The 25,779-nt window shown below is 31.2% G+C and overlaps 1 protein-coding gene across 1 annotated transcript in view; it reads left to right on the forward strand.

Moving 5' to 3' along the window:
- LOC142329707 (putative peptidoglycan muropeptide transporter SLC46) overlaps positions 1-25,779 on the forward strand; it is a 159,587-nt gene that overhangs the window by 123,283 nt on the left and 10,525 nt on the right. Inside the window, exons 6-7 of the mRNA XM_075374420.1 lie at positions 5,553-5,636; positions 20,954-21,110. Coding sequence (XP_075230535.1) covers positions 5,553-5,636; positions 20,954-21,110 — 241 coding nt within the window. The remainder of the gene's footprint in view (positions 1-5,552; positions 5,637-20,953; positions 21,111-25,779) is intronic.

Genomic DNA, 25,779 nt, shown 5'->3' on the forward strand with positions numbered 1-25,779 from the left:
GCCGAAACTAGTTAAAATGGATTCAGGATGGTCAGAGTGGATATTTCCGTTGAAATCTGAAATTTTTCCGATCACAATACTTTCCTTTACTTCGTACAAGGAAATAAATAACCTAGAACTTGTTTTGCTAAATTTAATATTGTTGTTTTTATTGATACATATTATCTTTATCGATTGTCATTCTATATATCGTTGTTATGTCAATATTGATTTCTTCAGAAAGTTATTTGATTTATTAAATTTAATTTCACACTCAATAAAATGTTTGCATTATTATTGTAATATACGTAAAAACAAATTAGTTTAAAATCAAATGACTACTATTTAACAAAGTTTTGATTGTTTGAGGAATGTATAATTTCGATATCAATATCGACTTCTATGTGTTTAATTAAATTTAATGTAACTGTCTCACGCGAGCAAAGTATCACTTTAGATTTTTATATATTGAACTAAGATGTTCCATCAGAGTAAGCCATATATAATCGACTTTTAATTTGGTATTAATATTTCCATAACGCCTAAATCGGTAATTTATATCACAGGTAAAAAGAGCTTCTAGAATTTATGATCACCAACAACGTGAATTTACGCAGAGCTCAAAATCGTATTCAACCTTCGAGAAATATGATTGCTCTGAAATCAGCTTTTGATTATCATTCTGAAATTGACTATCTGAATTTGAAAGAAATTCAAGTAGGAAACACGATTAAAATATGTCTTTTCATATGCATTAAAATGTATGTACGATTAAAATATATATGCAAAATAAGGATTTTGCTGACTAGGAGGAAAACAATTTTATAACAACTTTAATATCCTTCTGATTTCATTAAAAATTTGATTTTAGGAACACATTTTGGATCTAAACGTTTTATTTTATCCGATTAGTTGTGAATAGCGGTAACTTTAATAACAACAGTCCATAATTACTAAAAAAAAAACTATTTGCAATTTTTGAAGTTATACGCATAGAGCGCGGAGGATGTCGCGACAAGATATGCTAGTTTCTACGTAAAAAAAAATGAAACGAACCGATAACAGTGTTGCTTAATTTTCCCGGCAAATGGTCCGAAATATGACTCCTCACTCTACCCTTCTACAACTATCAGTTTGACCCTCAGCCGACATTAAATTTTAATAGCCCCTGTATATTTAAAAAAAACACCATTTCAGATTAAAGATTTTTGGTCCAGCCAATTCCGAGTTATTAACCCAAATACAGATGCCAAGAAACACAGATACAAAATCAAACAGACTTTTCTCCCACACCTTTCTAGCTCTTCTGGACATTTCATAAGTTCTAAGTTCAAAGACCCAAAACGTTGGAAAAGTGATTTTTATATGATTATACCGGGTGATACTTAAGTATGGAAACAGCTTTATACTGCATATCTGAGAGGTATTTGGAGGCAGAAAGAAATGGGGTTCCACATAGTTAAAAAAAATCTGCATTATTATGGGTTTTTAATTTTTGTCCACCATCTTGGATTCGCCATATTGAATCAAACTTAATTTTTTTAAATAGAAAGGTGGACATATGATGCATGATTTCGATTTAAAATTTTACAACATAAACTATGGTTAAACACGTTTTACTGTTATTGTCTTCGTTATCGAGTCGTAAGCATTCAAAGCTTCAATAACGGAAAAATCGTGTTAACAATAAAACGCGCTACATGAAGAATCTTACTGCATTTTACATTTATAATGCATACAATAACGAATTTTAAACAGCGCTATAATAACGATAATAATAAACAATAACTAATAATTAACAACGTAACAAATTAAACGGCTATATCAATTGATATTATTTTCTAAATAAAAATTAACTTCCATTATAACCCGCTATAATTCAGATCTTTTTAACTATCTAGAACACTATATCTTCTGCCTCCAAATAGCTCTCAGATGTGCAGTATAAAGCTGCTTCCATACCTACGTATCCCTGGAATAGTTTTCTCAAGGTGTATTGTAACTGTCAGGAAAGTAAAAATAATTACAATAAAAATATTTATGTCACTTAAAATATCTAATTACTAAATAATAAAATTCGCTTTTACCAAAATTTTATTAAAACTTCTTAATTCGTCGATTCATTTAATTAAACAATATTATGATTCTTAAATCTACATATTCAATACTATAAAGCTGTCAAAGCATTTAATCATAGATATTCACAGTTTTAAAATTATTTGGGCTTGAGGTAAATCAGTCGTAATCGAGTGATTTAACTTTTAATATATTAACTAGCCTATTAGCTGATTTAATGGAGACAATTATGGCTTCTCATTTAACTGGTTCTTGGTTCGATTCTAAGCAAGTTTATTTTCATCTTTACATCAAAAAAAACATAATAATCTCTGTAACTGGGCTTTTTAAAATTGACAAAATAAATAAATAGATAATTTCTATATTATTATTTATATTTATATAATTACATATTATATCTGTAGTCCATCATTTGACGAATTAGACAGCCTTGTCAGTTCAGGAATACATCCTCTCCTTGAACGACCTGTTATATAATCAGTCGGTCGGTGTTGTAATGCCATATGAGATAGACAATTTACGTCAAACTGTCTACTGACAACCATTTAACTTAATATCCTTTCATCGTTTTTTACAAGAAAAAACATGCTTAATTGCGTCTTGATATTTTATTTTATCATCAGAGCCCTCTACGTTCCTAAGAAATTACATTACTGCAATTTTAATTTGATATTGATCTAGGACAGTACCTGAATCTTGCATTCGTAATGAATTTTTATAAAATTTTAATGTATTTACCATTTTTGTTTTAATTTTCAGTATCTTGCGATTAGTCTCTCAAAATATGCTTAAACATGTTAAGTTTATTTGTCACGTCATGACCAGTTTTAAAAAGATACTTAACGCCGCCCCATATTTATATATTATATATAATTTTTTTTTGTAACCTCCGAGACTATCGTTAAGGTACTGCTTCAGAGGATGAGATGAATGTAAAAAAATGCCATGCCTGACCGGGATTCGAACCCGGGACCTCCGGGTGAAAGGCCGAGACGCTACCACTCGCGCCGTAGAGGCCGGCCGGCACCTTCCCTATATTTAAAATTATTTAAAGTCAACTCTAAAATCATTCCATTCAATTCTATTTTTGATCTCACCGGATAAATCCTGTAAAAAGCTATTACTATCGTCTTTTGGATCGATAATCTTGGGCTATATACTTAACATATTTTTAAAAAATACACCCGTATCTGTAACATTTCTTCAGTTTCTAATATGATATGATGGCAACCTTGGCTGCATAAGAAATAATATTATGTTTTATCTCAGAACCTTAGAAAATCACAGTCATAAAATCGCAATCTTCCTTTATTTATGGATTTAGACATTGTCTAACTATGATAATAAACATGGTCGGAAAGAGATCACTGTTTATTATACACTTCTCTGGTTAATTTATTTTTTCATCTTTCTACTTACATAAATTACTATACTTGGTGTGCTATATCGTTGCCGATGAATTTAAAGTATAGTAACTCGCTTCGTAATAATAGTAATAAAAATAATAAATTTAGTGATCTTATTTTATTATTTAATCACTTTTTTATTAATTTGTGCACTTTCCAAAATTATTAATCATACTTATTAAAAAAAAACTGAGAAAAGATTAAAGCGAATACTTTCGTTTGACTATTTTTTAACCTAATACGAATTTATATCTACGTGAAACGAGGGAAAAAGCCCTACTAACAGATTAATAAGTAAATTTTTCTTCTTTTCCTTTCCCAATTTGGACGTTTTTCGATAAGCAGTTTTCCACTTCCACTTAATTGTCTGCAGTTAAGTGTTATTTATTACAATTACGAGTGGTATTTTTAAAATAATGATATATTTGTTTTATTAAGCTAATTATGAAAACTTGTGAAATGTTTTGATGAGCGTGAACATTATATTTTAAAGAAAACATTCTTTTAAATAACTAACTATATTACACGATTAACATTGTTGATCGCTGTTCAAGAAACGATATGATGAGAAATCATTTTCTTGCAAGAGTTATAAACACCGTCCACTCCGAGAGAAATATTTAAACATATTTCTTTGTAAAAATATTATACTTCTTTAACGCAAAACTAATTTGTTTTATTTTTTTTATTATTATTATTATATATAGTTTTTTTTTATTCAACTCAAAATAAATGTATAACTCAGGAAAAAATCTTTTAATCTTTTTTAATTTTTAAATTAAAAAGTTTTATTTTACTCAACTTAGGAAAAATTTAATTTTTTAAAAATAACCATTCCTGATTGAATTGCCTATTATTCCGTAAACAGTTGAATGGAAAACCTTTGAGTAAAATACACCTAAACAAGGGCAAAAAAAGACTAATCAAAAATTTGATTTGTAGCAACCATTTGTGGCAACCAGTAGTACGTGTTCCGCATGCCGGATATTAGGAGTGGGGTAAAGGAGGCAAGTACAAGTAGGGATGACCCGCCTTTAGATTTTACATGTATACATATACACATAAAGATATACATTAAACATGCACACCACGGTTCGTTCAATTGGATTTTCGTTTCCTTTTTTTTTTACGAAAAATAGTAAATATACGGATGCTTGGGCTATCCTTATTTTTACAGGCGTTGTTGGTAACTGTATTATATTCACTAATCTAGGAGTGTCCCAAGGGATAATTTATTTTTGCTCTGCTTAAGGATACATTTTTATTACTGTTTTCCCCGAGTAAATGATTCAATTTAAAGTTTACGTTTTCATGTTTTCTTTATTTTCGAAAAAGTAATTAAAAGTAACTAAAGTAAAGTAAAGTAATTAAAAGTAATTAAATTAACAAATACATAATTTTTCGTCGTACATTTAACAAGAACTGATTACATAATAGAAAGATGTTGGATAAAATCAATTTTTTTATTAATGGAATATTTGTTTATTAAATCGAGAATAAATGTCGGGCCACCTGGAATTCATTCAATAGAAGTAAGATATAATTCTGCGCTTTCAATACTGTACTGTAAATTTCTATTTCAGTTACAATAAATTTATTCATAACTTTCAAGCGAATTCTGATACTGAAATAAACAAATCCAAGACCAGAAAATACATTTTTTTCATTATTTTACTATAGAGTCTGATACAATAATACCGATATTAGCAATCACTTAAAATGGAAATCTTAGATATAGGTAGCAGCTGATCACTATCTAAAATTACTGGACGTACAAGTATAATAATAAAAAAAAAAAAAAAAAAAACAATTTTGAATATAACACACATCCACACGAAATTCCTTTTTAATCAAAATACTTAGTAACTTATTTTTTTTATCAGCGACTTACAGAAGATGATAAATATTTTTCATTTTATGTGATACATATGTTATAAAGCAGCTAACTATAGTCCTTAGTAAAATTGACCATTTACGAGTATATCTTCCTTCAATCATTTGTGAATAAATCCTAGCTTCATTTTGAATAAATCACCTTTATTCTATTTTAAATTTTATTTAATAATAAATTGTTTTATTTGTATCTTACAGATCCGGCTATTGATATGATGCACGGTGCTGGAGTAGCAGTAGCAAAATCTATTGCTTCAAAAGTTGTTCAAGGAACCGAATTAGGTAAATATATATATATATATATATATATATATATATAGATTTAGTAATCCTAATAACAAAAATTAAGCAGTAGAAATTAACATATGAAAAAAATTATTAAATCATATCATACTTATATATTGAACTTTTTTCATTATTTTCACCAATAGAACATGTCCTGAAAGTTTCTCCATTTCTTCGTGGGACATTGGGATATATATTGCTTCGAAGTATCTTAAATACTGAATATGTTTTTCATATAACTGTTCCTTAACGTGCAAAAATTGAAAAAGATGTTGTACTTTAATTCTTTATTCTTTTATCAGCTTTACCAATCTTTTTGTACGACGAAAACAGTGCCTTGTATAAAAAATAATGATACATAATTGCTCCCCAGATATTTTTACACATTATTTTCTCCTTCATGTAAACTAGCATCGTAATACTTTACCGATGAATTTGGTGTGTAATGGTAATTTAAATATAATCTCAAAGATATTCATATCTTTATCCCCCAGTCTGAAATTTCATTCATTATTTAAAGAAAAATTATCTTTAAGAGCAATTTTTAATTTAATTTAAACCTTTGTGAAACTCAGTAACAAAACTTTAAATATATTTTATAAACTTCGTAATAAGTAATCTTTGTTAATTGCTTGCTAAATTAGATGATTTTGAACGAAAGGTTTTTTAGTTCTCGATCATTTTTTAAAGTAGTAATTATTTCAATCAGGAATAGCTACATTTAAAAATTTAAAAACCTTGTATATTTACTAAGCTGAATAAGAAAACTTAAAAGTAACCGTCATTACGATGGAAATGAAGTGATATTTGAAAAGTTTTTTTTTTAAATTTAAATAACAGCTAAATAAGTTTGCCGACCTCCATGGCGCGAGTGGTAGCGTCTCGGCCTTTCATCCCGGAGATCCCGGGTTCGAATCCCGACCAGCATGGCATTTTCACACACGCTACAAATCATACATCTCATCCTTTGAAGCAATACCTAACGATGGCCCCGGAGGTTAAACAAAAAAAAAGTAATATATAGGAAAACTATTGTGGCCATAACGTTATTTAGATTCTTTTGTAAAAAGCTGTTTGTTAGACAAAGTGCGTACTACTATTTTCTTGGAATATTTGAAATAATAATATATCCCCCGCACTGGTACAAAACATATGACCTCATCTTTTATTTATCAGCAACAATTCATCGGTAACGTAATAAAATGATTGCATTTCATTACTTACAAAAATAAATATCTGATTTGAATAATGGGTCGGTAATAATAATATTAATAAGAACAAAAGAAAACATCGGTAATTGCGTAATTACTAGGAAATACTTTAGAAATTGTTTTGAGTGTTTCACAGAATATATTAAATTAAACAGTAGTAGAAAAAGTGTAATTTTTTTTAATTTCATTCTAGAATTTTTAATTTTATTATGAAATATGTTGTAAAACTTCATATTCATTGGCAAAGGTATGAAACATCTAATAAAAGTTCAATTTCAGTTTGTAGGCGATTTGATTATATCAGTAAGTTATTATAAGTTTCTGTGGCAAAAAATAAGATCTTTCTCTGGTGCACATAATGAATCTTGGAGAGACTTAGCTGTTATCTGATGATAGACAATATCACACTATTACGAGAAATGAAAAATATTGTTAAATTGCGATTAAATAGTTTTTAATGATTAAAGATCAATTAATTAAAATGAATGATTAACGTATTAACCATTTGTAAGATTTTGTTGGTTATTACAATCATGTGTAAAATTTATATAAATTATGTGTAAAGCTTTTTTTACGTCAATCGATCCAAATTTCATGTATTCAAAAATATCGGATTTTTTTACTCAAAATAAATCCTTCCATATATGACTAGTAAATTTAGTTAATCATTAGCATTACTGTTGATATCATCCGTCAAGGATTAGGCTCATTGGCCTGTTCCGGCATCTATCGCTTTCTTGGGTTTCCTATATCTCTTCTTCCCCTCGGTTTCTATCTCCATACTTGAGAAGGAAGTCTGCAAAGCGGCATACGCATCAAATGATCACTCCATCTTTTATCATATTCCTTTAATGTGCTCAATAGTGGCATCACACTTAGCTGTCTTCTTATCTCCTCATTCCTTATTCGGTCTACTCGAGTCCATCCTTTGAACGCTCTCAAAAACCTCATCTCAGCAGCCTGCACATTTGACTCATCCCAACTCCGCGAAACCCACATTTCATTATCATAAGTAAGGATAGGCACGGCCATTGTTTTCTAGAATCTTAACCGAGTTTCCTCTCTGGTCTCTTTCCCTAACGTCCTGCGTATTAAATCACAGACTCCTCCAAATCGGGTTTCCTCCTTATCGAAATCTGTATTTCTGTCGTATGATAGATCACAAACCAAGGTAATTAAAAATTCGTACTTGTTCCAAGATCTGCTCTTCCAAGATTATTTTTGAGTGTACTGATTTTCATGTCCAATTGCTTACTTGTTTGATGTAGGATATAAATTTAAAATTGTAACTTATCCTCACTATCGAAAATAATTACGGTGTTGTCTCCAAACAATAAAAAATTTAAGTAATTGTTATCACAAAGCCTAATGTCTGAGTCAACCTGATTTCCAAATCTTTAAAACTTTATACGCATAAATACTAAAACGTATCGGAGACATTGAACAACCTTGTCGCACTCCCTTATTGATCTTTAATTTTACCGTTATTTTATTTCCAACGTAAATCACTATGGTTGCTATTAGTAAAAGGGTAAAATAACTCCGAAACAATAAACTATATAAGGCGTAAACGTAATACCAATCATATAATACAAATTTACTAAAACAAGCTAAGAATGCAAAATAAAACTCAAAACTAATACCACAGACAAAGTTGATAAAATATAAAAGTTAAAATAATAGATTAAAGAAAGCATATAAAACTTACCTAACTCCGATGGATCGTGCGAAATCCCCTCCCCGGACAGTAAAATTAAATACATAGAACCAAAAATCAAACTGAAAATAAAGGCTAAAATTATTAAAAAAACTGTCCTTACAGAAAAACATATATGAGCATATTAAATCCTCTGCAGTAACCCGGTGCAATGAAGAGAAACACCCGTTCCAAAATCCCGCTATCGTAGCACAAGATATCACGGATGTTTCCGGGTATATTAAACTGACGACGCAACGCCGCATAACATATGCAGTCCATGAGAATGTGGTGCACAGTCATGCGACAGTTGTATCGTATGCACAGGGGTGGGTCTTCTCCTGACATTAGGTATTCGTGTGTGATCTTCGTATGTCCCAACCGTAACCGGCAGAGGACCACTTCCTCACGACGAGAGTTTCCGCAAGAGGAGCCCCATGGCAACACTGAATCCTTAATCCGTCTGAGTTTATTATCGACGGTAGCCGTCCAGTCACTTTGCCACCTTGCGTGCAGTGACTGTTTTATATGATTGATAAAATCAGGTACTAACTCGGGTGGTGAAAGGAGGGTGAATACACGCTTCCTTGGCAGCAGAATCTGCTCTTTCGTTACCTAGAATTCCAACGTGGCTGGGGATCCAGCAAAAACCTACCTCCCTGTTGCGTTTATTTAACTCAGCGATTTTATCATAAATGTCAATGATGACAGGATGTTTGGAATAAAGGTTTTCCAACGCCTGGAGAGCACTGTACGAGTCACTGCAAATAAGAATGCTCCTATATTTAGGGCCAACGATACTTAGAGCCCTATCCACAGCGAGTAGTTCCGCGGTGAACACACTCGTAACACCGGGTAGGCCAAACATATAGGACTGTTCATTGATAACAAAAGCACAACCAACGTTACCGCCATGCTTCGACCCATCAGTGTATACCACCACGCCTGGGTTCGACTTGGCGAGGAGAAACTGAAACATCTGCCGGAAAGAATAGGTGGCGTGGAACGCTTATCGTACGTTGTAAGATCAAACGTAAAATTTACATGGTTTATTCTCCACGGGGGATTCGAACACCGACATGATGGAAAGAACGAGGGAGAGTCAACACTCATACGCTGCAGCAGACGTCGTGTACGGATACCCACAGGCGCAGTACAACGTGGACGGTCCTCATACTAGGATTCTTAAGAACTGGATCAAAAGCTGGGTGATTCGGCTGTCCGCTGAGACGGGCAAAATAAGACAACAAAAGCTGGTCTCGTCTATCCCAAAGTGATGGCTCGCCACTGTCTACAAGTAAGCTTGCGATAGGGCTCGATATAAACGCACCTGTGGCAAGCCGAAGAAAAGCATGATGCACACCGTCCAGCATTTTAAGTACGGTTTGACGAGCTGAAGAATAGGCTACACAACCATAATCTAAACGGGAAGAACGAACAAGCGAGTTGTAAAAACGTAACATACATGACCGATCGGGCCCCCAGTTGGTGTTACTAAGGACCCGCATCATATCTAAAAGTTTGAAACATTTTGTCCTCAATTCCTTTACATGTTTAATCCAGGTAAGAAGGCTATTAAAAAGTAAACCCAAAAACCTGACGTAAGTGGAGACAGCAATAAGCTCTCTGTTCAGAAAAACCCGCGGATTAGAAGGGTTCCGTAGCCGAGAAAAGACTACACATTTCGTCTTGTCGGGTGAAAATGTGAAACCAGTAGTTCCTGACCAAGCCTCAAGGCGAAATATAGGTTTCTGTAGCAGTCGCTCCGCAGTGGGTGTAGAGCGGCTCGCAACGTAAATAACAAAATCATCAACGAAAAGAGAACAAGAGACAGGAGCCCGCACACAATTGGTAATGCTGTTAATGGCCACAGAAAACAAGGTGGCACTTAATACACTACCTTGAGGTACCCCATTTTCCGAGACGACACTGTCTGAAAGTGAATCGTCTACACGAACACGAAACGTCCGGTGATTCAAAAATCCCCGGATAAAGCAAGCATATTGCCAGTGATCCCCCACCTCCTAAGGGTGTTAAGAATGCCACGTCGCCAGGCCGTGTCATACGCCTTTTTTATATCGAAGAAGATAGCAACGAGGTGTTGGCGGTTCAGGAAGGCGTTTTGTATGGCTGTCTCCATCGACAGCAAATGGTCAATGGAAGATCTCCCCTGTCGGAAACCACACTGTTCCGAAGAAAGAAGGCCATGTTTCTCCAAGTACCATGCAAGCCTGCGGTTTACCATCCTCTCCATTATTTTACACAATACGCTTGATAAAGAAATAGGGCGGGCGGTAACTTAAGGGATCGGTTTTCTCTTTACCAGGCTTTAGTACTGGTACAATAAATGCTTCTGACCAGCCGGGCGAAAAGACTTGTCCGGAGAATAAACCATTGTAAATACTCAAAAATGTTGTAGTGCTGATTTAGGAGGAAGGTGCGAAAGCATACAAAGGTGAACGTTATCTGGTCCAGGGGAAGTGTCACGTGAGTTCTTAAGTGCGTGCAACAATTCTTTAAGTAAGAATGGAGCGTTCAACTCACCAACCGAAACACCAATACTTAACGCCAAGATTTCCATCTGTGCTTTGTACCTCTGAAATTCGTTTTATATGATGAAGTGAGAGACACCATTTAAAAAGATGACTTACACGTAGTTTTATCAATGAAACTTTAGTTTTCGTAGTGTGTATCTCTGAAGAGATGGTCCTTTTCAGAGTACCAGAGAAAAAAATAGTACTTCTCAGTACATACTAACCAGTTAATACGTACGGACATGGTGCGGGCGAGCTCCTGGTTAACAGTAATCATACAGCGTACAGTTCAAATTAAATCATGAATAATTGCAAAAGTGTTTAAAGTCAGTTAATCGCAATTCAAAGGATGAAGTTAAGTGTGAAATTTGTAAACATTATCATCATTGAAAATATGTTTTGCTCACTGATAAGGACGTTAACATTTTTATATCCGGTGGTGGGGCTTTTTGGTTTTGTAGTGAATGTAAACGTAACCGTAAGGGAAATTATAGCCTCAACGGCTCCAAATCAGTATCAGAATCATAAACTGTAGTTAATGAGGGTAACACGTCAAAAATGACAGTGTACAAAACTCCTTAATGAACTTGAAGGAAGACTGATCGGGTCTCAAAGGAGAACTGAACAGGATTTGGGTGCTTCAAACAGATTGTGGATAACAATAATAAAGTTTTAAACAAACAGTAATAAATAATCGAGAAACAAAATGAAGTTATCGAAAGTCTTCGTACTGAAAATCTATTCTTGAAGAAAGAAGTCGCAGATCTGCAAGAGAACTTGAAAATTGTAAACAGTAATCCAGGGCGAACACAATTGAGATATTTGGTAAACTGGGTGAGAACATCTTACAAACGGTAATCCAGGTGGGAAAGGCTCTGGATGTAGATATCAAGAAAGATATGGCAGATATATACACTCGTTCAAAATAAAATAATCGACCTCATCAGGTATTATCGATCGATTCGTTAGGAGGCTAGATAAAGAAAACCTATTGCAAAGAAAACGTGTAAAGAGAGATTTTTCTACGAGACGCATTGGACAATCCGATATATATATATATTATTCTATCATCGCAGGCTCTTCAAATTTTATTCACTAAGTATAAGCAGGTTAAACAAAAAAAGAGTATAAATATTTATGGGTGAATAGATCAGGAAACTTTAAATTTAGAAAAGATGAAAAAGGGAAGGTTTTGGTAATACGTAGTGAAAGTGATTTGAGAAAAATGTGCTGTTAATTTCTCTTTTGTTAGGTGTATTAATGATGTTTCATGAGGTCACAAGTAAGCTTGTTGTTTCACAGTTACGTGCTTGTAGTATAGTTGGATATGATGGAAGTTATCGATAATTTTAATCTTTCAATTTATTATCAGAACGTTCGTGGATTACGAACTAAATTAAACTTATTAATTTTTTCACTTTATTCTAAGAATTATGATATAATCATTTTGACTGAGACCTGGTTGAATTGTAATTTTAATGACACGGATCTATTTGACGATAGATATTGCGTTTATATAGTTGTGTTTGAAACTAAACGGTTATGGATATGTCACGTGGTGGTTTGGGGCTTGATTGCTTATCTATCTAAATTCAAGGCCTCATTAATTCGTTCACTACTGACGAAGTTAGATGTATTTGGAAATAAAAACAAACAATATTAACCTTGAAGCTGTTTATTTTCATCCATCTGCTCTATTAAGTCATTACGATGAATTAATGGGTATATTAAAAAATTATTTTCGATAATTGAAAGAAGGAAATGTTGTATTTGCAGATTTTAACCTGACTCAAAAGTAGTAGATCAAAACAAATTTTGTGCAGGTTCTAATAAAAGTAAACGAATCGGTCATTTTATGTTATTTTTTGGTCTGAAATCTTAAAATTCTATTCATAATGTTCGTGAAAATATTTTAGATTTGATTCTTAGTAGTATCTATTTGAAAACAGTAGCGGCTCGCGTATAGGCACTGTGGAATTGCAGCACCCTCCTACCACTTGATATTATCGGTAACATTTAATATAATGAGTCCTCTTTTCTTTAATCCTTTCTTTATACTTGAACAATATATAATCCTTAAACTTAATGTTACTAGCCATCACCCAGTTTACGATAAAGATACAAAAATCTTTGTATGGAACTGTGCGCTTCACAGTTCCAGCTGCGTGGTGTTTGGCTGTTGTGCGCAAGCGCACATAGGAAGCTGTATGCGAGGAAGAGAGAGCACTGTCGCTCCCGGAGTACCGACCCTGGCGTGCTGGTGGAAAGTAGTTTTATTTTTACTCCGCGTGTGTATGGAACGTTCCTTTTCTAGTTTAGTCGGTGGAAGAAATATGAAAGTGGTTTAGTTGTTTTTTCAGTAGTGATCAGAAGATGGCGGAAAGCAAGGGCTCTTTGATTGCCAAGTTGTCCAGAACACGCTGGAAGGGCGAAAGAGAAGGCAATTAGTAAAAACTAATTATGTATTTGTTTCTGTGTACAAAGAAATTTAAATTAAACACCGTTGGACTATAGTGTTTTTAAGCGGATATTTTATTAAGTTATCTAAAAATATTAAAAAATATCTATATTGACATTTTATTATTTATTCAGTCGAAAACGGTTTTTAAGCACAATGCTCTTAAAAACCGTATACCTTATTCGTAAATGTGATAAAGAGTAGAATTAGATTATTATCCTGCTTCCAATTATTCTATTAGATTCATTCTCTTTTCGGTTCCTTTATTTTACAAAAAACTTTAACCACGGCCTTGAAAAGGCTCAGAAAAAAATTTTCTGGAACAGCATTCCCACTAATTTTACCTACGAGCCGCTATTGTTTGACAATTGAACATGAATCTGCTCCATTCGTAATAGAGGATATTTTTCATCCAGCTGTCACTTCGCTTGTGAAGTGTCCCCAATTATTTATGCATAAATCGATTACTCTTAGGTATTTTAATTTCAAGAAAGGTAATTTTTATGAGCTTTGTAATGTATTACCTAGAACAGTTTAGAAACCTTCGTACAATTGCAGAAAGGTGGATGAGGTGATTGATCGTTTCTATGATCTGATTTATCGGGCGTTTATTTTGAGTATTCCCACTCTACAAAGAGTGACTGAGTCCAAATATCCCTTTTGGTTTAATATAAATATTATTCAGAAAATCAAATTAAAGAATAAATTAGCAGGTAAGTAGAGAAAATCAGTTTATTTTTTAAATACGTTTAAAGAAGTAAGATCTTGTGTTAACTTTGAAATAGAGTTAACTTACCAGTTCTTTTTAGCTAATATACAGAGGGAAATAAGAAATAATATTATGCTATTTGAAATTATATGAATAATAAAAAAATGAAGCGGTCCCAACAAATAAACTACGAGCGTGATGGTATTAAAATCGCTGATAATGATTGAAGAGACTAAGCCGGGAAAAAATATTTACTACGTTCAGCTCACACTGTAGTAACGAGAATGCTGAAATTTTATCCGTATCGACTGTAGGTTTTCCATGAGCTAACTAATGCAGACTACGCTAAAAGGGATCACTACTGTCAGTGGTTCAAGAACTTCATTAAAGGTAACATTGGCATTTTAGATCAAATGTTTTTCACAGATGAAGTGTGGTTTTACCTTGGTGAGAATGTTAATATTCAGAAATACCGGCCCGGGGGACTGAAAACCCGCACACTTTCTTTGAATCTCCCCTATACCCACAAAAATCGGCGTATGTTGTTTGGTTTCAAGACGATGAATAATAGAACCCTAGTTTTTTTTTAAATTACGGATACTGCCGTTTGTCAATAAATTATTCAACAGCCCACAGGCTTGCAAGAGGATGAACATGACTGTTGGTTGCAATACAACAGCACCGCTTGCCGTATAACTTGCTCTACTATTTTTGAAATAGCTACAGGATTTATTCGGAGGAAGATCCATTTCCAAAGGATTGTGATCACCAAGATCTCTCTGATCTGACTACTCCAGTTTTATTTCTACGGGCTTAAGTAAAATAAATTGTTTATAGGAGCAATCCACACACCTGCAGGAATTACAAACAAAACCAATGCCATTCAGGAAATAATCAGGGTAAAACTAACAAGATTAACCAGGAATATGTGCATAGAAGTAGATGTACATAATTTTCAACACCTTCTGTAAATTATTATATAAGTGTTTGCCAATAAATTATTATTTATAGACTAAACTAAGTGGCTCTTTTAAATTGAACTCTGTAATCTCTTTTGAACTCTGTATGAAATAAACAAATACAGCATTGTAGAGCTGCAACCAGTGTCACTTTTAAATAAACGTTAATTTATTTTTGTGAATTTAACATAGGTTTTATATTGATAAGGTTTATTTTTACTGACAATTCAACGGCACGCAAGCACGTTGAAGCACATGTTTCCCCACGAATAATGATGTTTCATGTTTTCCCATGAGACTAGTGTGTCGGGTGCCTAAATAATTAAACAAGAGAAGTATTAAAAATAGATACAAACAAAACATAAAAAGTGGTTTTCGTAGTTTAAAATTAATACGTAATTTTAAATGTTTTTACTTCTTTCGTGGCGCTCAGCTCAAAAAGTATTTGCTTGAAAAAAAGAGATGTCAATTATAATCGAAATATATTTTTATTTAAACGACCAATATTAAAAGAATTACAAGAAATTTTGTTAGTAAATTTACGTAAATATTTATGTTACCTAATCGTTTAACGAAGTAATGAAATATCAAAAATGCACTAACACAAAAATAAGGCTAAAACCAGAGTATTTTTACGTGTAATTTACCAAAAATTCTATAGTTTTAGGTTAGTAAATGTAAACTTAAGAATAGCAGAGAGAGAAAAATCAGATTTAATATATAATTTTTTTCCAAAAAGTCATTCGTAGTTTTGACTGATCAAATACAACTCATGCCTACTATCATAATTATTACGAGAAAACATAGCCTACCTTTACCTTAAGTGTATGAAGTCAAGATATTAGCTGTAAAGTTTCTTTTAAAAGTAATTGTTTAATATAACGTCGTGATAAGGCTTTAGAAGTGCACTCTTTAACAACAAGGTAACATGTGTTTTTAAAGATTATATATAAGTGCAATAGATAATTAATTATAACTCATAAATAACACAGATTTTTTATTTTAAGTGTCACGCTATTGGGGTCTAATTAATAAGAAAAATTGTGAAGAACTTTTAACGGAGAAATTTTTCTCGATTTTTGAGTGCTATAAAAATATAATTTTTGAAATGTTTGAAATGTACTATTTTTCTGTGGTAACCAAATCTATTAATTTTTTTGGATGGAACCTCAATTTTTTTAACATTTTCGGTTACAACACATAATTTTAGGAACATTTTTATTTTTCAATATTTTTCTCTAAACTCAATAGCTCAGGAGTTACACCTTATCTCAAACTGTTTGTTGAAAATATTTAACATTATACTGTATTCAAAAAGCGACACACCTAGATTTTCATGGATGGTGGTAAACTTATTTTCATAAATTTCAATCGTTCAATAATTAAATGATCTGTTAATATTAAGTCGGTTCTTTATCTAATTATTATTTATTTAAAATAATTTTTCTACAACAGTAATTAAGAATTATTTGTATTTTTTTTTTTTTTTGTGATGGTAATAATATATATCGGGTGATTTAGAAGGAAACTGAAATAATTTGGGAACTCATTCTAGAGCTTGAAATAAGGAAATTCGTCTATACAAACATACGTCCGAAATCGCTTTATTATCGAATTACGACTAGCGAAAAGTTTCTCCTGTATTTCAGTTTCCCTGGTGCAATTATGTTATACTAAAAATTTGTAAGCCGTTATTTAAGGAGTAAAAAATCTCATGATTTTTTAAGTTTATTGACCTGAAAAATCAAATACAATGGGTTCCAGAACTGTATCTTTCGTAGTTTTCATGATATCAAAGTAAAACAGAAAACTTCGGTGAAGGAAAAACGTTGTTTTAAATTAGCAGTACAAAAAGACATTGTTAAATGTCTGATAAATGGTAAATTTTGTTATCAAAACTTGTGGAGAATTTAATTCTAAGAAAATCTATTTTATGAAAACAACAAAATATCAACTTTTATTATTAAAAATAAAAGTTAACAGAAAAATGTTATGAATTTGTAAAAAAATTAGGTTATGACCTTTGAAAAATTAGTTTGTTAGTAGTAATTTATTTTAATTCTACTTAATCATTATCATAAAATTGTGGTTACGTATTAATAATAAACTTTAGTTGGTTTAGTTCTTTCACATAATTTTGATTATGTTTTTGAATTTGTTGTACTCGAAACTAAAATTACATTTTTAAAATATTTTTTACATCTTTTTTTGTATGTTATATTTTGTTTTCCCATAGAAAAAACAAGGAACTATACATACACTGTGAAAAACTCACACATATAATCTAAATTATCAATTCTTTTATATATGTGCTTGCATTATAATGTAAGTACATTTCCAGCATGAATGACATAAGGCTAACAAAACGTATTTTCACGTATATCAAAACTCAGTAAAACAATAGATGGATCCATAATATTCATAAAGATATCCAATAAATAAACATCACCGATGAAGAAATACAAGACTACAACATATTTCGAAATAAAATCAAGTTTCAATGGGTTTCAAGAATAGGCTACATGACAGTAAGGAAAACCTATTAGAATTCTGTTTTCTACAATTGGTCTTAATCTAAAAATATTGAAAATTTACCTAATTTGTTTATTTATTTAAGATTATAAAATATTTTAAAGAAATAAATAAGTAAAAATAAAGCCCGTTGGTCACGTGACATGAAACACCAATCAGAACGCATGACGTCATGTCTTGAAAAACGTCAGAATGTTTACTGCGGTCTATATGGTTTGTTGATTTTGTGCTCTAAAACACATTTTTCCCGTGTTATACGATTTTCTGTAATAGTACGACAGCTACAAATCAACAATGGAGTTACATTATATTACAAGTTACATTACAATTTACATTATAAGTTACATTACATTACATTACAGTACATTACATTACATTAATTTACATTACAGTTACATTACAAGTTACATTACGAGTTACAAGTTTGGTTACATTATATTTATAATTTTATTTATTTATTTTCTTATTTCAATATAGCGTTTCAGTGACGCCATCTAGGGACTAACTAAGAAACTAATTATTGGTCGACGGGCTATTAAGCGGACGGCTATTAAGTGGTCATAAAACGAATTTTGACCTATTGTTTTTGAGGTTAGTTGTCAGAAGAAAAACGTATCTCATAATTAAATAGCTATGATAATTGCTAAATTTGATTTTAGGTCCTCAAGAGCATCGTATGGAGATGATGCTGTAAGCTACGTGCAGTTAAAACGTGATGGCAAAATATGTACAGTCAAATGTAAAATATGCCCGGAACATAAAGTTCGTACGAAGTTGTTTACAGTTTATTAAATAAACATGTATACAGTTAAATAAACAATCTGTTTGGAGTTTTAATAATAGTACTTTCACACTGAGGCACTACTAAAACTTGAAATTCATTTTAGACTTAGTAATTTTTGAAACACTCCTAAACATCTGATTGTTTTATAAGGCGTCCAAACTGTTATGTTCGCTCATACGAGAGACCATGACAGTTTGGACGTTGTAGCGGGAAGATTGGTTTATAAAAATGCAAAATACATAGTGTAACTGATCGTTTATGTGTTATAATGTTTATATTTTAATAAAATAGACTGTGATGTATAATATAAATCGGTTTCTCAAAAACAGTCAGCTAGACTATTAACAAAACAAGTCAACTGCAACTTAGCGTGGTCTGAGGAGAGAAAACAGCTCCATTCACAAAAAAATAAAAAGTTTCTGAAGCAAAAAAAAACAAAAAAATTAAAAACCATAAGTATAATTGTTCACGCTTTGTAACTTGTAATGAAAAATAATTCGTTAATTTCATTAAAATAAAAATTTATTACATAAATTAAATTAAAACATTATTATTTTATCAATGTAGTGTTTATGCTTTTTTATTAGAGTTACGAGATTAGTATAGAATTTACCACACTGATTTAGTGTTATAAAACTTTTAAGACGAAAAAAGGATAGTTTTTTTTTTTTTTAATTAGCTGAAATAATAAAATATTATGTCAATATAACTCTATTGAAAAATAACTAAAGAGCAAAATTACAACTTTGTAAAATTACGTTCAATTTATAGGAACATATTGTCGGTAGGTACAACTGGTGATGAGGTGTAGTCTCTGAACGGTTGCGTTGAAGGATAAATACCAAAGATATGCCGAAATACTGAAAAAAATGTTTTAAATCTATTTATTATATCCCAAAAATATTATAAAAATTGTGGAGGGGTGCTTCCATTAAAAAAATATATATTAATAAATAAAATTGGCCTCTAGATTGGAAATATTCTGGAGATTTCACATATTTCAATAAAATATTACTTTCCTGTTTAGATAGCGTTATAAGAGCTACAGCTCTATAATGGAAAATATTGTAATCGGTCCAATTTGGGCATATGTGGTTTTCACCAGATCTTGACGTTTTGACTCCTAAGGAACCCAAAAAACTGGATGAAAATTTTTCGGATGTTAATGTTCATATGTACGTGTGTGTATTCGGTGTTGGCCTCTAAATAATCTTCTATCTCCAGAACTGCTGGACCGAATTTTCACCAAACTTGATTATGACTTAGATTAACCAAACTTTATATTAACTTAGATTATGTGAGGCATTGATACCATTAAATTTTCAACTTAAAAGGTCAAGGGGGTATAAAGCAAGGTCACCCTCATTATCTCGAGATTTCGCCTAATTCATATTTTTCTTAGGCACATTTTTTAATTAAAAAATAATAAAATTTGCAAAATCGCTTCCCCACCCCACACTAAAAAATGCTGTTGTAGTCGACCGCTATGTTGTGACGTCACAGATGAGCGGTAGAATTAAATAAATTAAAAATATTTAAAGTGCAAAAAAGTACCTCGGTTTCGCTGGATCTCGAACTCGATTACCCGGTGGACTCGGTACCTGGTGTGTAAAGCCTCGCAGCTGCATTAGTCTGCCGACCGTACAAAGGAAATTTTTTCTATGTAAGTTGCGAAATCACATTAGTTAATGCCGACCATCGCCGCTAGTAGCGCCACAACCGCGCGAATTAAATACGGTATGCGCGCGCGCTTTAGTTATAATCATTGAATTAAATAAACGAAAAAATATTTTAATCAAATAAAATGATAAATATTTTAAATTAAGGTGTGTGTGTAAGCTGTGCATTAGAAACAACCCACAGTTGTAACACTTTCCCATCACACGGCTTAGCCGCGTGACGGGAAACTCTTACAACTGTTGTCAGATTTTTTTATACGTACAAAAATCGTGAGAAAGTTCCCATTTAAAGTTCTTGATATCCTTGCTAGTTTACGGAATCCCAATAGTGGCAACCTTAAATATGAATTCTCTTTAGATAGCTAATAGATATATCATATTGTAATCTTAAGTGAAAATATTGGAAAATAAGTGATGAATATTCCTATAAGAATAGAAACCTTAACTTGTGAGAGGAATGCTAGATGAAAAGATTTTACATAAATGAGCAGAATCTGAATTAAAGATCAAGAAATGAAATTTAAAAATGATGCTGAAACTACTGCCAAAACAATTATACAAGCAGAAAGAACAAAAATAACAATTTAATTTGATTTAAACAAAAGCATACATTACTTTTGCGAACTCAGATTTTCAAAGGTTCGTTAAACATTCATTCTCCTTATTAATTAACATTTATTGATTTATTTATTTGATAATAATTGCTGTTGGAGTATAATTTAACTGAAATTTATTAAATTATTATGTTTCAGGTCAATTGAATAGTGTAATGGCTGTGTCTGAAAATGTGATAGTATTAGGTATTTATCCACTCTACAATTTTGTTTATAGAAAAACATTTCAAACTTTCACAGGAGCTTTCTTTTTACTATCAGCTGGTATGGGTATTTTACCTGTAATATTGTTTTGGTAAGTAACAGTACTTAATTAATTCAATTCATATATTTTTAATAAATTAGTATTTAACAAATATATTACAGGTTTAAGACAATTTATAGAGAAGATACAAAATAGCTTTTTATTTATTTTTTTTTCGATAAGTCGGAGAAGTATAATTTACGTATCCCCCACAAGTCGGGGAGAGTTGGACTCGCACGGGTTTGGCTAGGTGTTGTTTAGTGCCTATGTGTGCCCGCACCCTACCGAATAAAATTAACTCATACACACACACACACACACACACACACACACACACACACACACACACACACACACACACACACACACACACACACAGAGAGAGAGAGAGAGAGAGAGAGAGAGAGAGAGAGAGAGAGAGAGAGAGAGAGAGAGAGAGAGAGAGAGAGATACATACACACATATATATATATATATATATATATATATATATATATACACAAACACACACACACACCGGGGAGAGAGAGAGAACATTAAGATTTTTTTTTTGTCTTTAGTCATTTGACTGGTTTGATGCAGCTCTACAAGATTCCCTATCTAGTGCTAGTCGTTTCATTTCAGTATACCCTCTACTTCCTACATCCCTAACAATTTGTTTTACGTATTCCAAACGTGGCCTGCCTACACAATTTTTCCCTTCTACCTGTCCTTCTAATATTGAAGTGACTATTCCAGGATGCCTTAGTATGTGGCCTATAAGTCTGTCTCTTCTTTTAACTATATTTTTCCAAATGCTTCTTTCTTCATCTATTTGCCGCAATACCTCTTCATTTGTCACTTTATCCACCCATCTGATTTTTAACATTCTCCTATAGAACCGCATTTCAAAAGCTTCAAATCTTTTCTTCTCAGATACTCCGATCGTCCAAGTTTCACTTCCATATAAAGCGACGCTCCAAACATACACTTTCAAAAATCTTTTCCTGACATTTAAATTAATTTTTGATGTAAACAAATTATATTTCTTACTGAAGGCTCGTTTAGCTTGTGCTATTCGGCATTTTATATCGCTCTTGCTTCGTCCATCTTTAGTAATTCTACTTCCCAAATAACAAAATTCTTCTACCTCCATAATCTTTTCTTCTCCTATTTTCACATTCAGCGGTCCATCTTTGTTATTTCTACTACATTTCATTACTTTTGTCTTGTTCTTGTTTATTTTCACGCGATAGTTCTTGCGTAGGACTTCATCTATGCCGTTCATTGTTTCTTCTAAATCCTTTTTACTCTCGGCTAGAATTACTATATCATCAGCAAATCGTAGCATCTTTATCTTTTCACCTTGTACTGTTACTCCGAATCTAAATTGTTTTTTAACATCATTAACTGCTAGTTCCATGTAAAGATTAAAAAGTAACGGAGATAGGGAACATCCTTGTCGGACTCCCTTACTTATTACGGCTTCTTTCTTATGTTCTTCAATTGTTACTGTTGCTGTTTGGTTCCTGTACATGATTTATTAAGATTTATTAATAACACAAAATCATTGAAAATAATATAACAAAAATGTTTAAAAACTTGCTTTATACTTTTTAGTCATACTTTAATCAAATTATTATAATACATAGCATGAGTTTAATGAATAGGTTAATTTGGATTTCAAAAGATAACATCATACACTGAAATTTCTAATATTTTTATAAAATATCAAACAAATTTCAATCAAGAATTTACTGTACAAAGTAACAAAATAGTGAAGTTTTTACATCCGCACCCTTAATTTACCTCCGTACGGGAGGATGTTTGCAAAAGTAATGGTGGAATATTGTATGGTCACCCGACCTTAGTAACTGTGCAAAATTTTATCAATAGGCAATGTCAGGAAGTTAGTTAAATTAAGGCTGCAAAATTTGAAGACAAACAAAAAAAAAAACATTCTGTGTTAAAGAAAAGCAAGTAAAAAAGAAGCGATCGGAAATTAACAGTGAGCGAATTATATATTACACTCCAAGTATTGGCAAAAATTGCAAACAGTGAAAATTTTTTAAAAGGAACTAAAAAACTGCAGAAATAAATCTTAAGATTTATCTCTATTTCAAGAAAATTCCAGTAATTTCTAGTAGTAAAATCCAACAAATTATACTCGAAAAATATATATTGCTTTTGATTTTTAAAACTGCCAATAAATAAATACAACTTTAAAACAAAATTTGTAGAGAAATTATTTTTGAGATAACTGACATAAGTGAAATCAACTGAAATTAGGTAAAGTTTTAAGAAATTCGATTTTTATTTTAAATAAACAGGCAAAAAAGTAATAAAAAAATAAGTTAATAAGATCTACATTTGCAACGAATAATTTAAAAAATAAAATGTTAACTCTCCTAAATAAAAATAATTTCCGTAGCGGAATGGTAGTGTCTCAGCCCTTCATCCGGAGGTCCTGAGTTAGAATACCGATCAGTCATGGCATTTTTGCAGAAGATTTCCATTTTCGTAGGAGAAAATGACTAAAGTAGTCATCTCTGAAATAAAAATAAATGTCTTATAATCTCGATGTTATAAAAACAAATAATTTTAAAAACAATTTTATCTTATAAAAATAAACGTTTTATAAAAATCAAATATCTTATAATAAAGTAGAAAATAAATAAATGTTTTGAATTCATCTCAAAAAAGGAATAATTAAATAATCTTAGTACTGTGTTTAAATTAAAGTACAAAGTTTAATTTTTTTCAGATTATTTAATAAATAGTTTTAATAATAAATATTTTTTCCTCATATAATACAAAAAAATGAGACCTCTCTCCTTGCAAGAGTCTGAAAGGAGGTGGTCACTTATGTTATCTTTTTCTTTCTTTTTTTTACATGGTAGACTATAAATGACAGATTTTTTTGAGAACTGGTTAATCTAATGCGTCGGTTCCATGAGATCATTGACTATTATTTAAACCAGATGGATAAAATTTGGTGGAAACTTTGCTTACCTTATTATTTTTTTAGTATTATAAAAAAAATATTTCCCTCATATGTATCTCCTAACAAAATATAACAACATAAATGAACAAGGTTTTATATTTGGAAATCAATTCATATTCTGGAAATCACAGGGAATACGGCCTTAGTTAAGGTTTTAAATGAAGTAACAATTTTATTAATTTTTCATTATTCATACTACGGTTAATATTTGTCCGCTTTTACGAAAATATAAGACTTTTCCTTTAGCTAAATGATAATCTTCGTTCTTATTAAACGCAATATTAAAATTTAGAAAACGTGTGGAGATGAGATGAAATTAAATACAAAGGGAAAGTTATAATACCACGATGTCGTTTCTTTTTTGTTCATAAAAATTGACCTTTCCGTAATTTCAAAGAGGTTAAAAAAGATATTGAGAAATCGTATGAAATCATAGATACAGTTAATTGTAAATATAAATTATTATTATTATTATTATACAACAAAACGATAAACAGTTATTATATTTTATAATCAATTATGAAGAATTATAGTCAGTAAAATTACTGACCAATAACGATATTACCAAAGAAAGTGATAATAAAAAAAAAATAGCTAAATAAAAAGAAATTACAAAATGAACTTTTAAGACAAAGGTGTATATTATATATTGGCAAATTTCACTTAAAAGTTAAGTATCAAAATAAAACTACGATACTTAGTTGCACACGTAAGTGAATAACAATTCTAATGAAAATGTGTTTTTCTAAGTCAAATGTATTAACGCGACAAAACGTTCTGTTTGTTACGACATTTTCGTTCTAATAATGATATAATTAACCCACCTGATTGTTCTACTGATGAATTCGTCAACGCAATTCAACTGATTTCGAAATCGATAATTCTTAGGTTCAAGTACTAGAAAAGGCAGATTAAAGGCACTTTTATACGGATTTGTATACTAGATCATCGATACCGGTCATTCATTTACTTTCATACATATCACTCTCGCTCATCTTCTGAAGTAATACCTTATGGTGGTTCATGATGCTAAAAGAGAAAAAGAAAAGAATAATCATATAATTAAGTTATCGAGCGTTGCCTCAAGTTATTAAAAAAAAATTAAAGTTTAATACTTGTAGATATTAATTTATCTAAATCTAGATAAACTAGAAAACACATGTAATTCAGATAGTCTTGTATAAAATATCTTTTTTATTATTATTAATATTCGCTAAATTATAAAAAACAATCCAAAATATTAAATTACGTAATTTCAACAATAATTTAAAATAACTAGGAACTGAAGTTTTAAAATGAAATTTTTATTATTATTTATGTAATGCAATATTTAATTAATTTTTATTATTACTTCATATTGTTATACAAAAAAAATTAAATAATAATTTAATAAAATTATAAACCCCGTAGAAATGTCGGATTGTAATTTACTACATACTTAAATTTAATAATTTTATTTACAGAAAATCATTAAATTTTACAATTTTTTTTTTATATTCTTTTATTTTAAATTATTCTTTCCAGAATACCGGGTGATTAAAAAAGGACTTCATAAATGTAAAAGCATATAAAAATTTACCGAGATAACCTACAGATTCCGCTCAGATTTCATTTCATAGAAAAACACATCAAGTTTGTCACCCAACATTCACTTTGTTTCGATGTGGCTTCCATTTGTAATCCGACATACATCCCAACTGAAGACGATTTCATTCCAGGCTGTAGCGAGCAAGTTGG

This window comes from Lycorma delicatula, chromosome 9 (genome assembly GCF_047948215.1).
Source record: "Lycorma delicatula isolate Av1 chromosome 9, ASM4794821v1, whole genome shotgun sequence".
Lineage (NCBI taxonomy): Eukaryota > Metazoa > Arthropoda > Insecta > Hemiptera > Fulgoridae > Lycorma > Lycorma delicatula.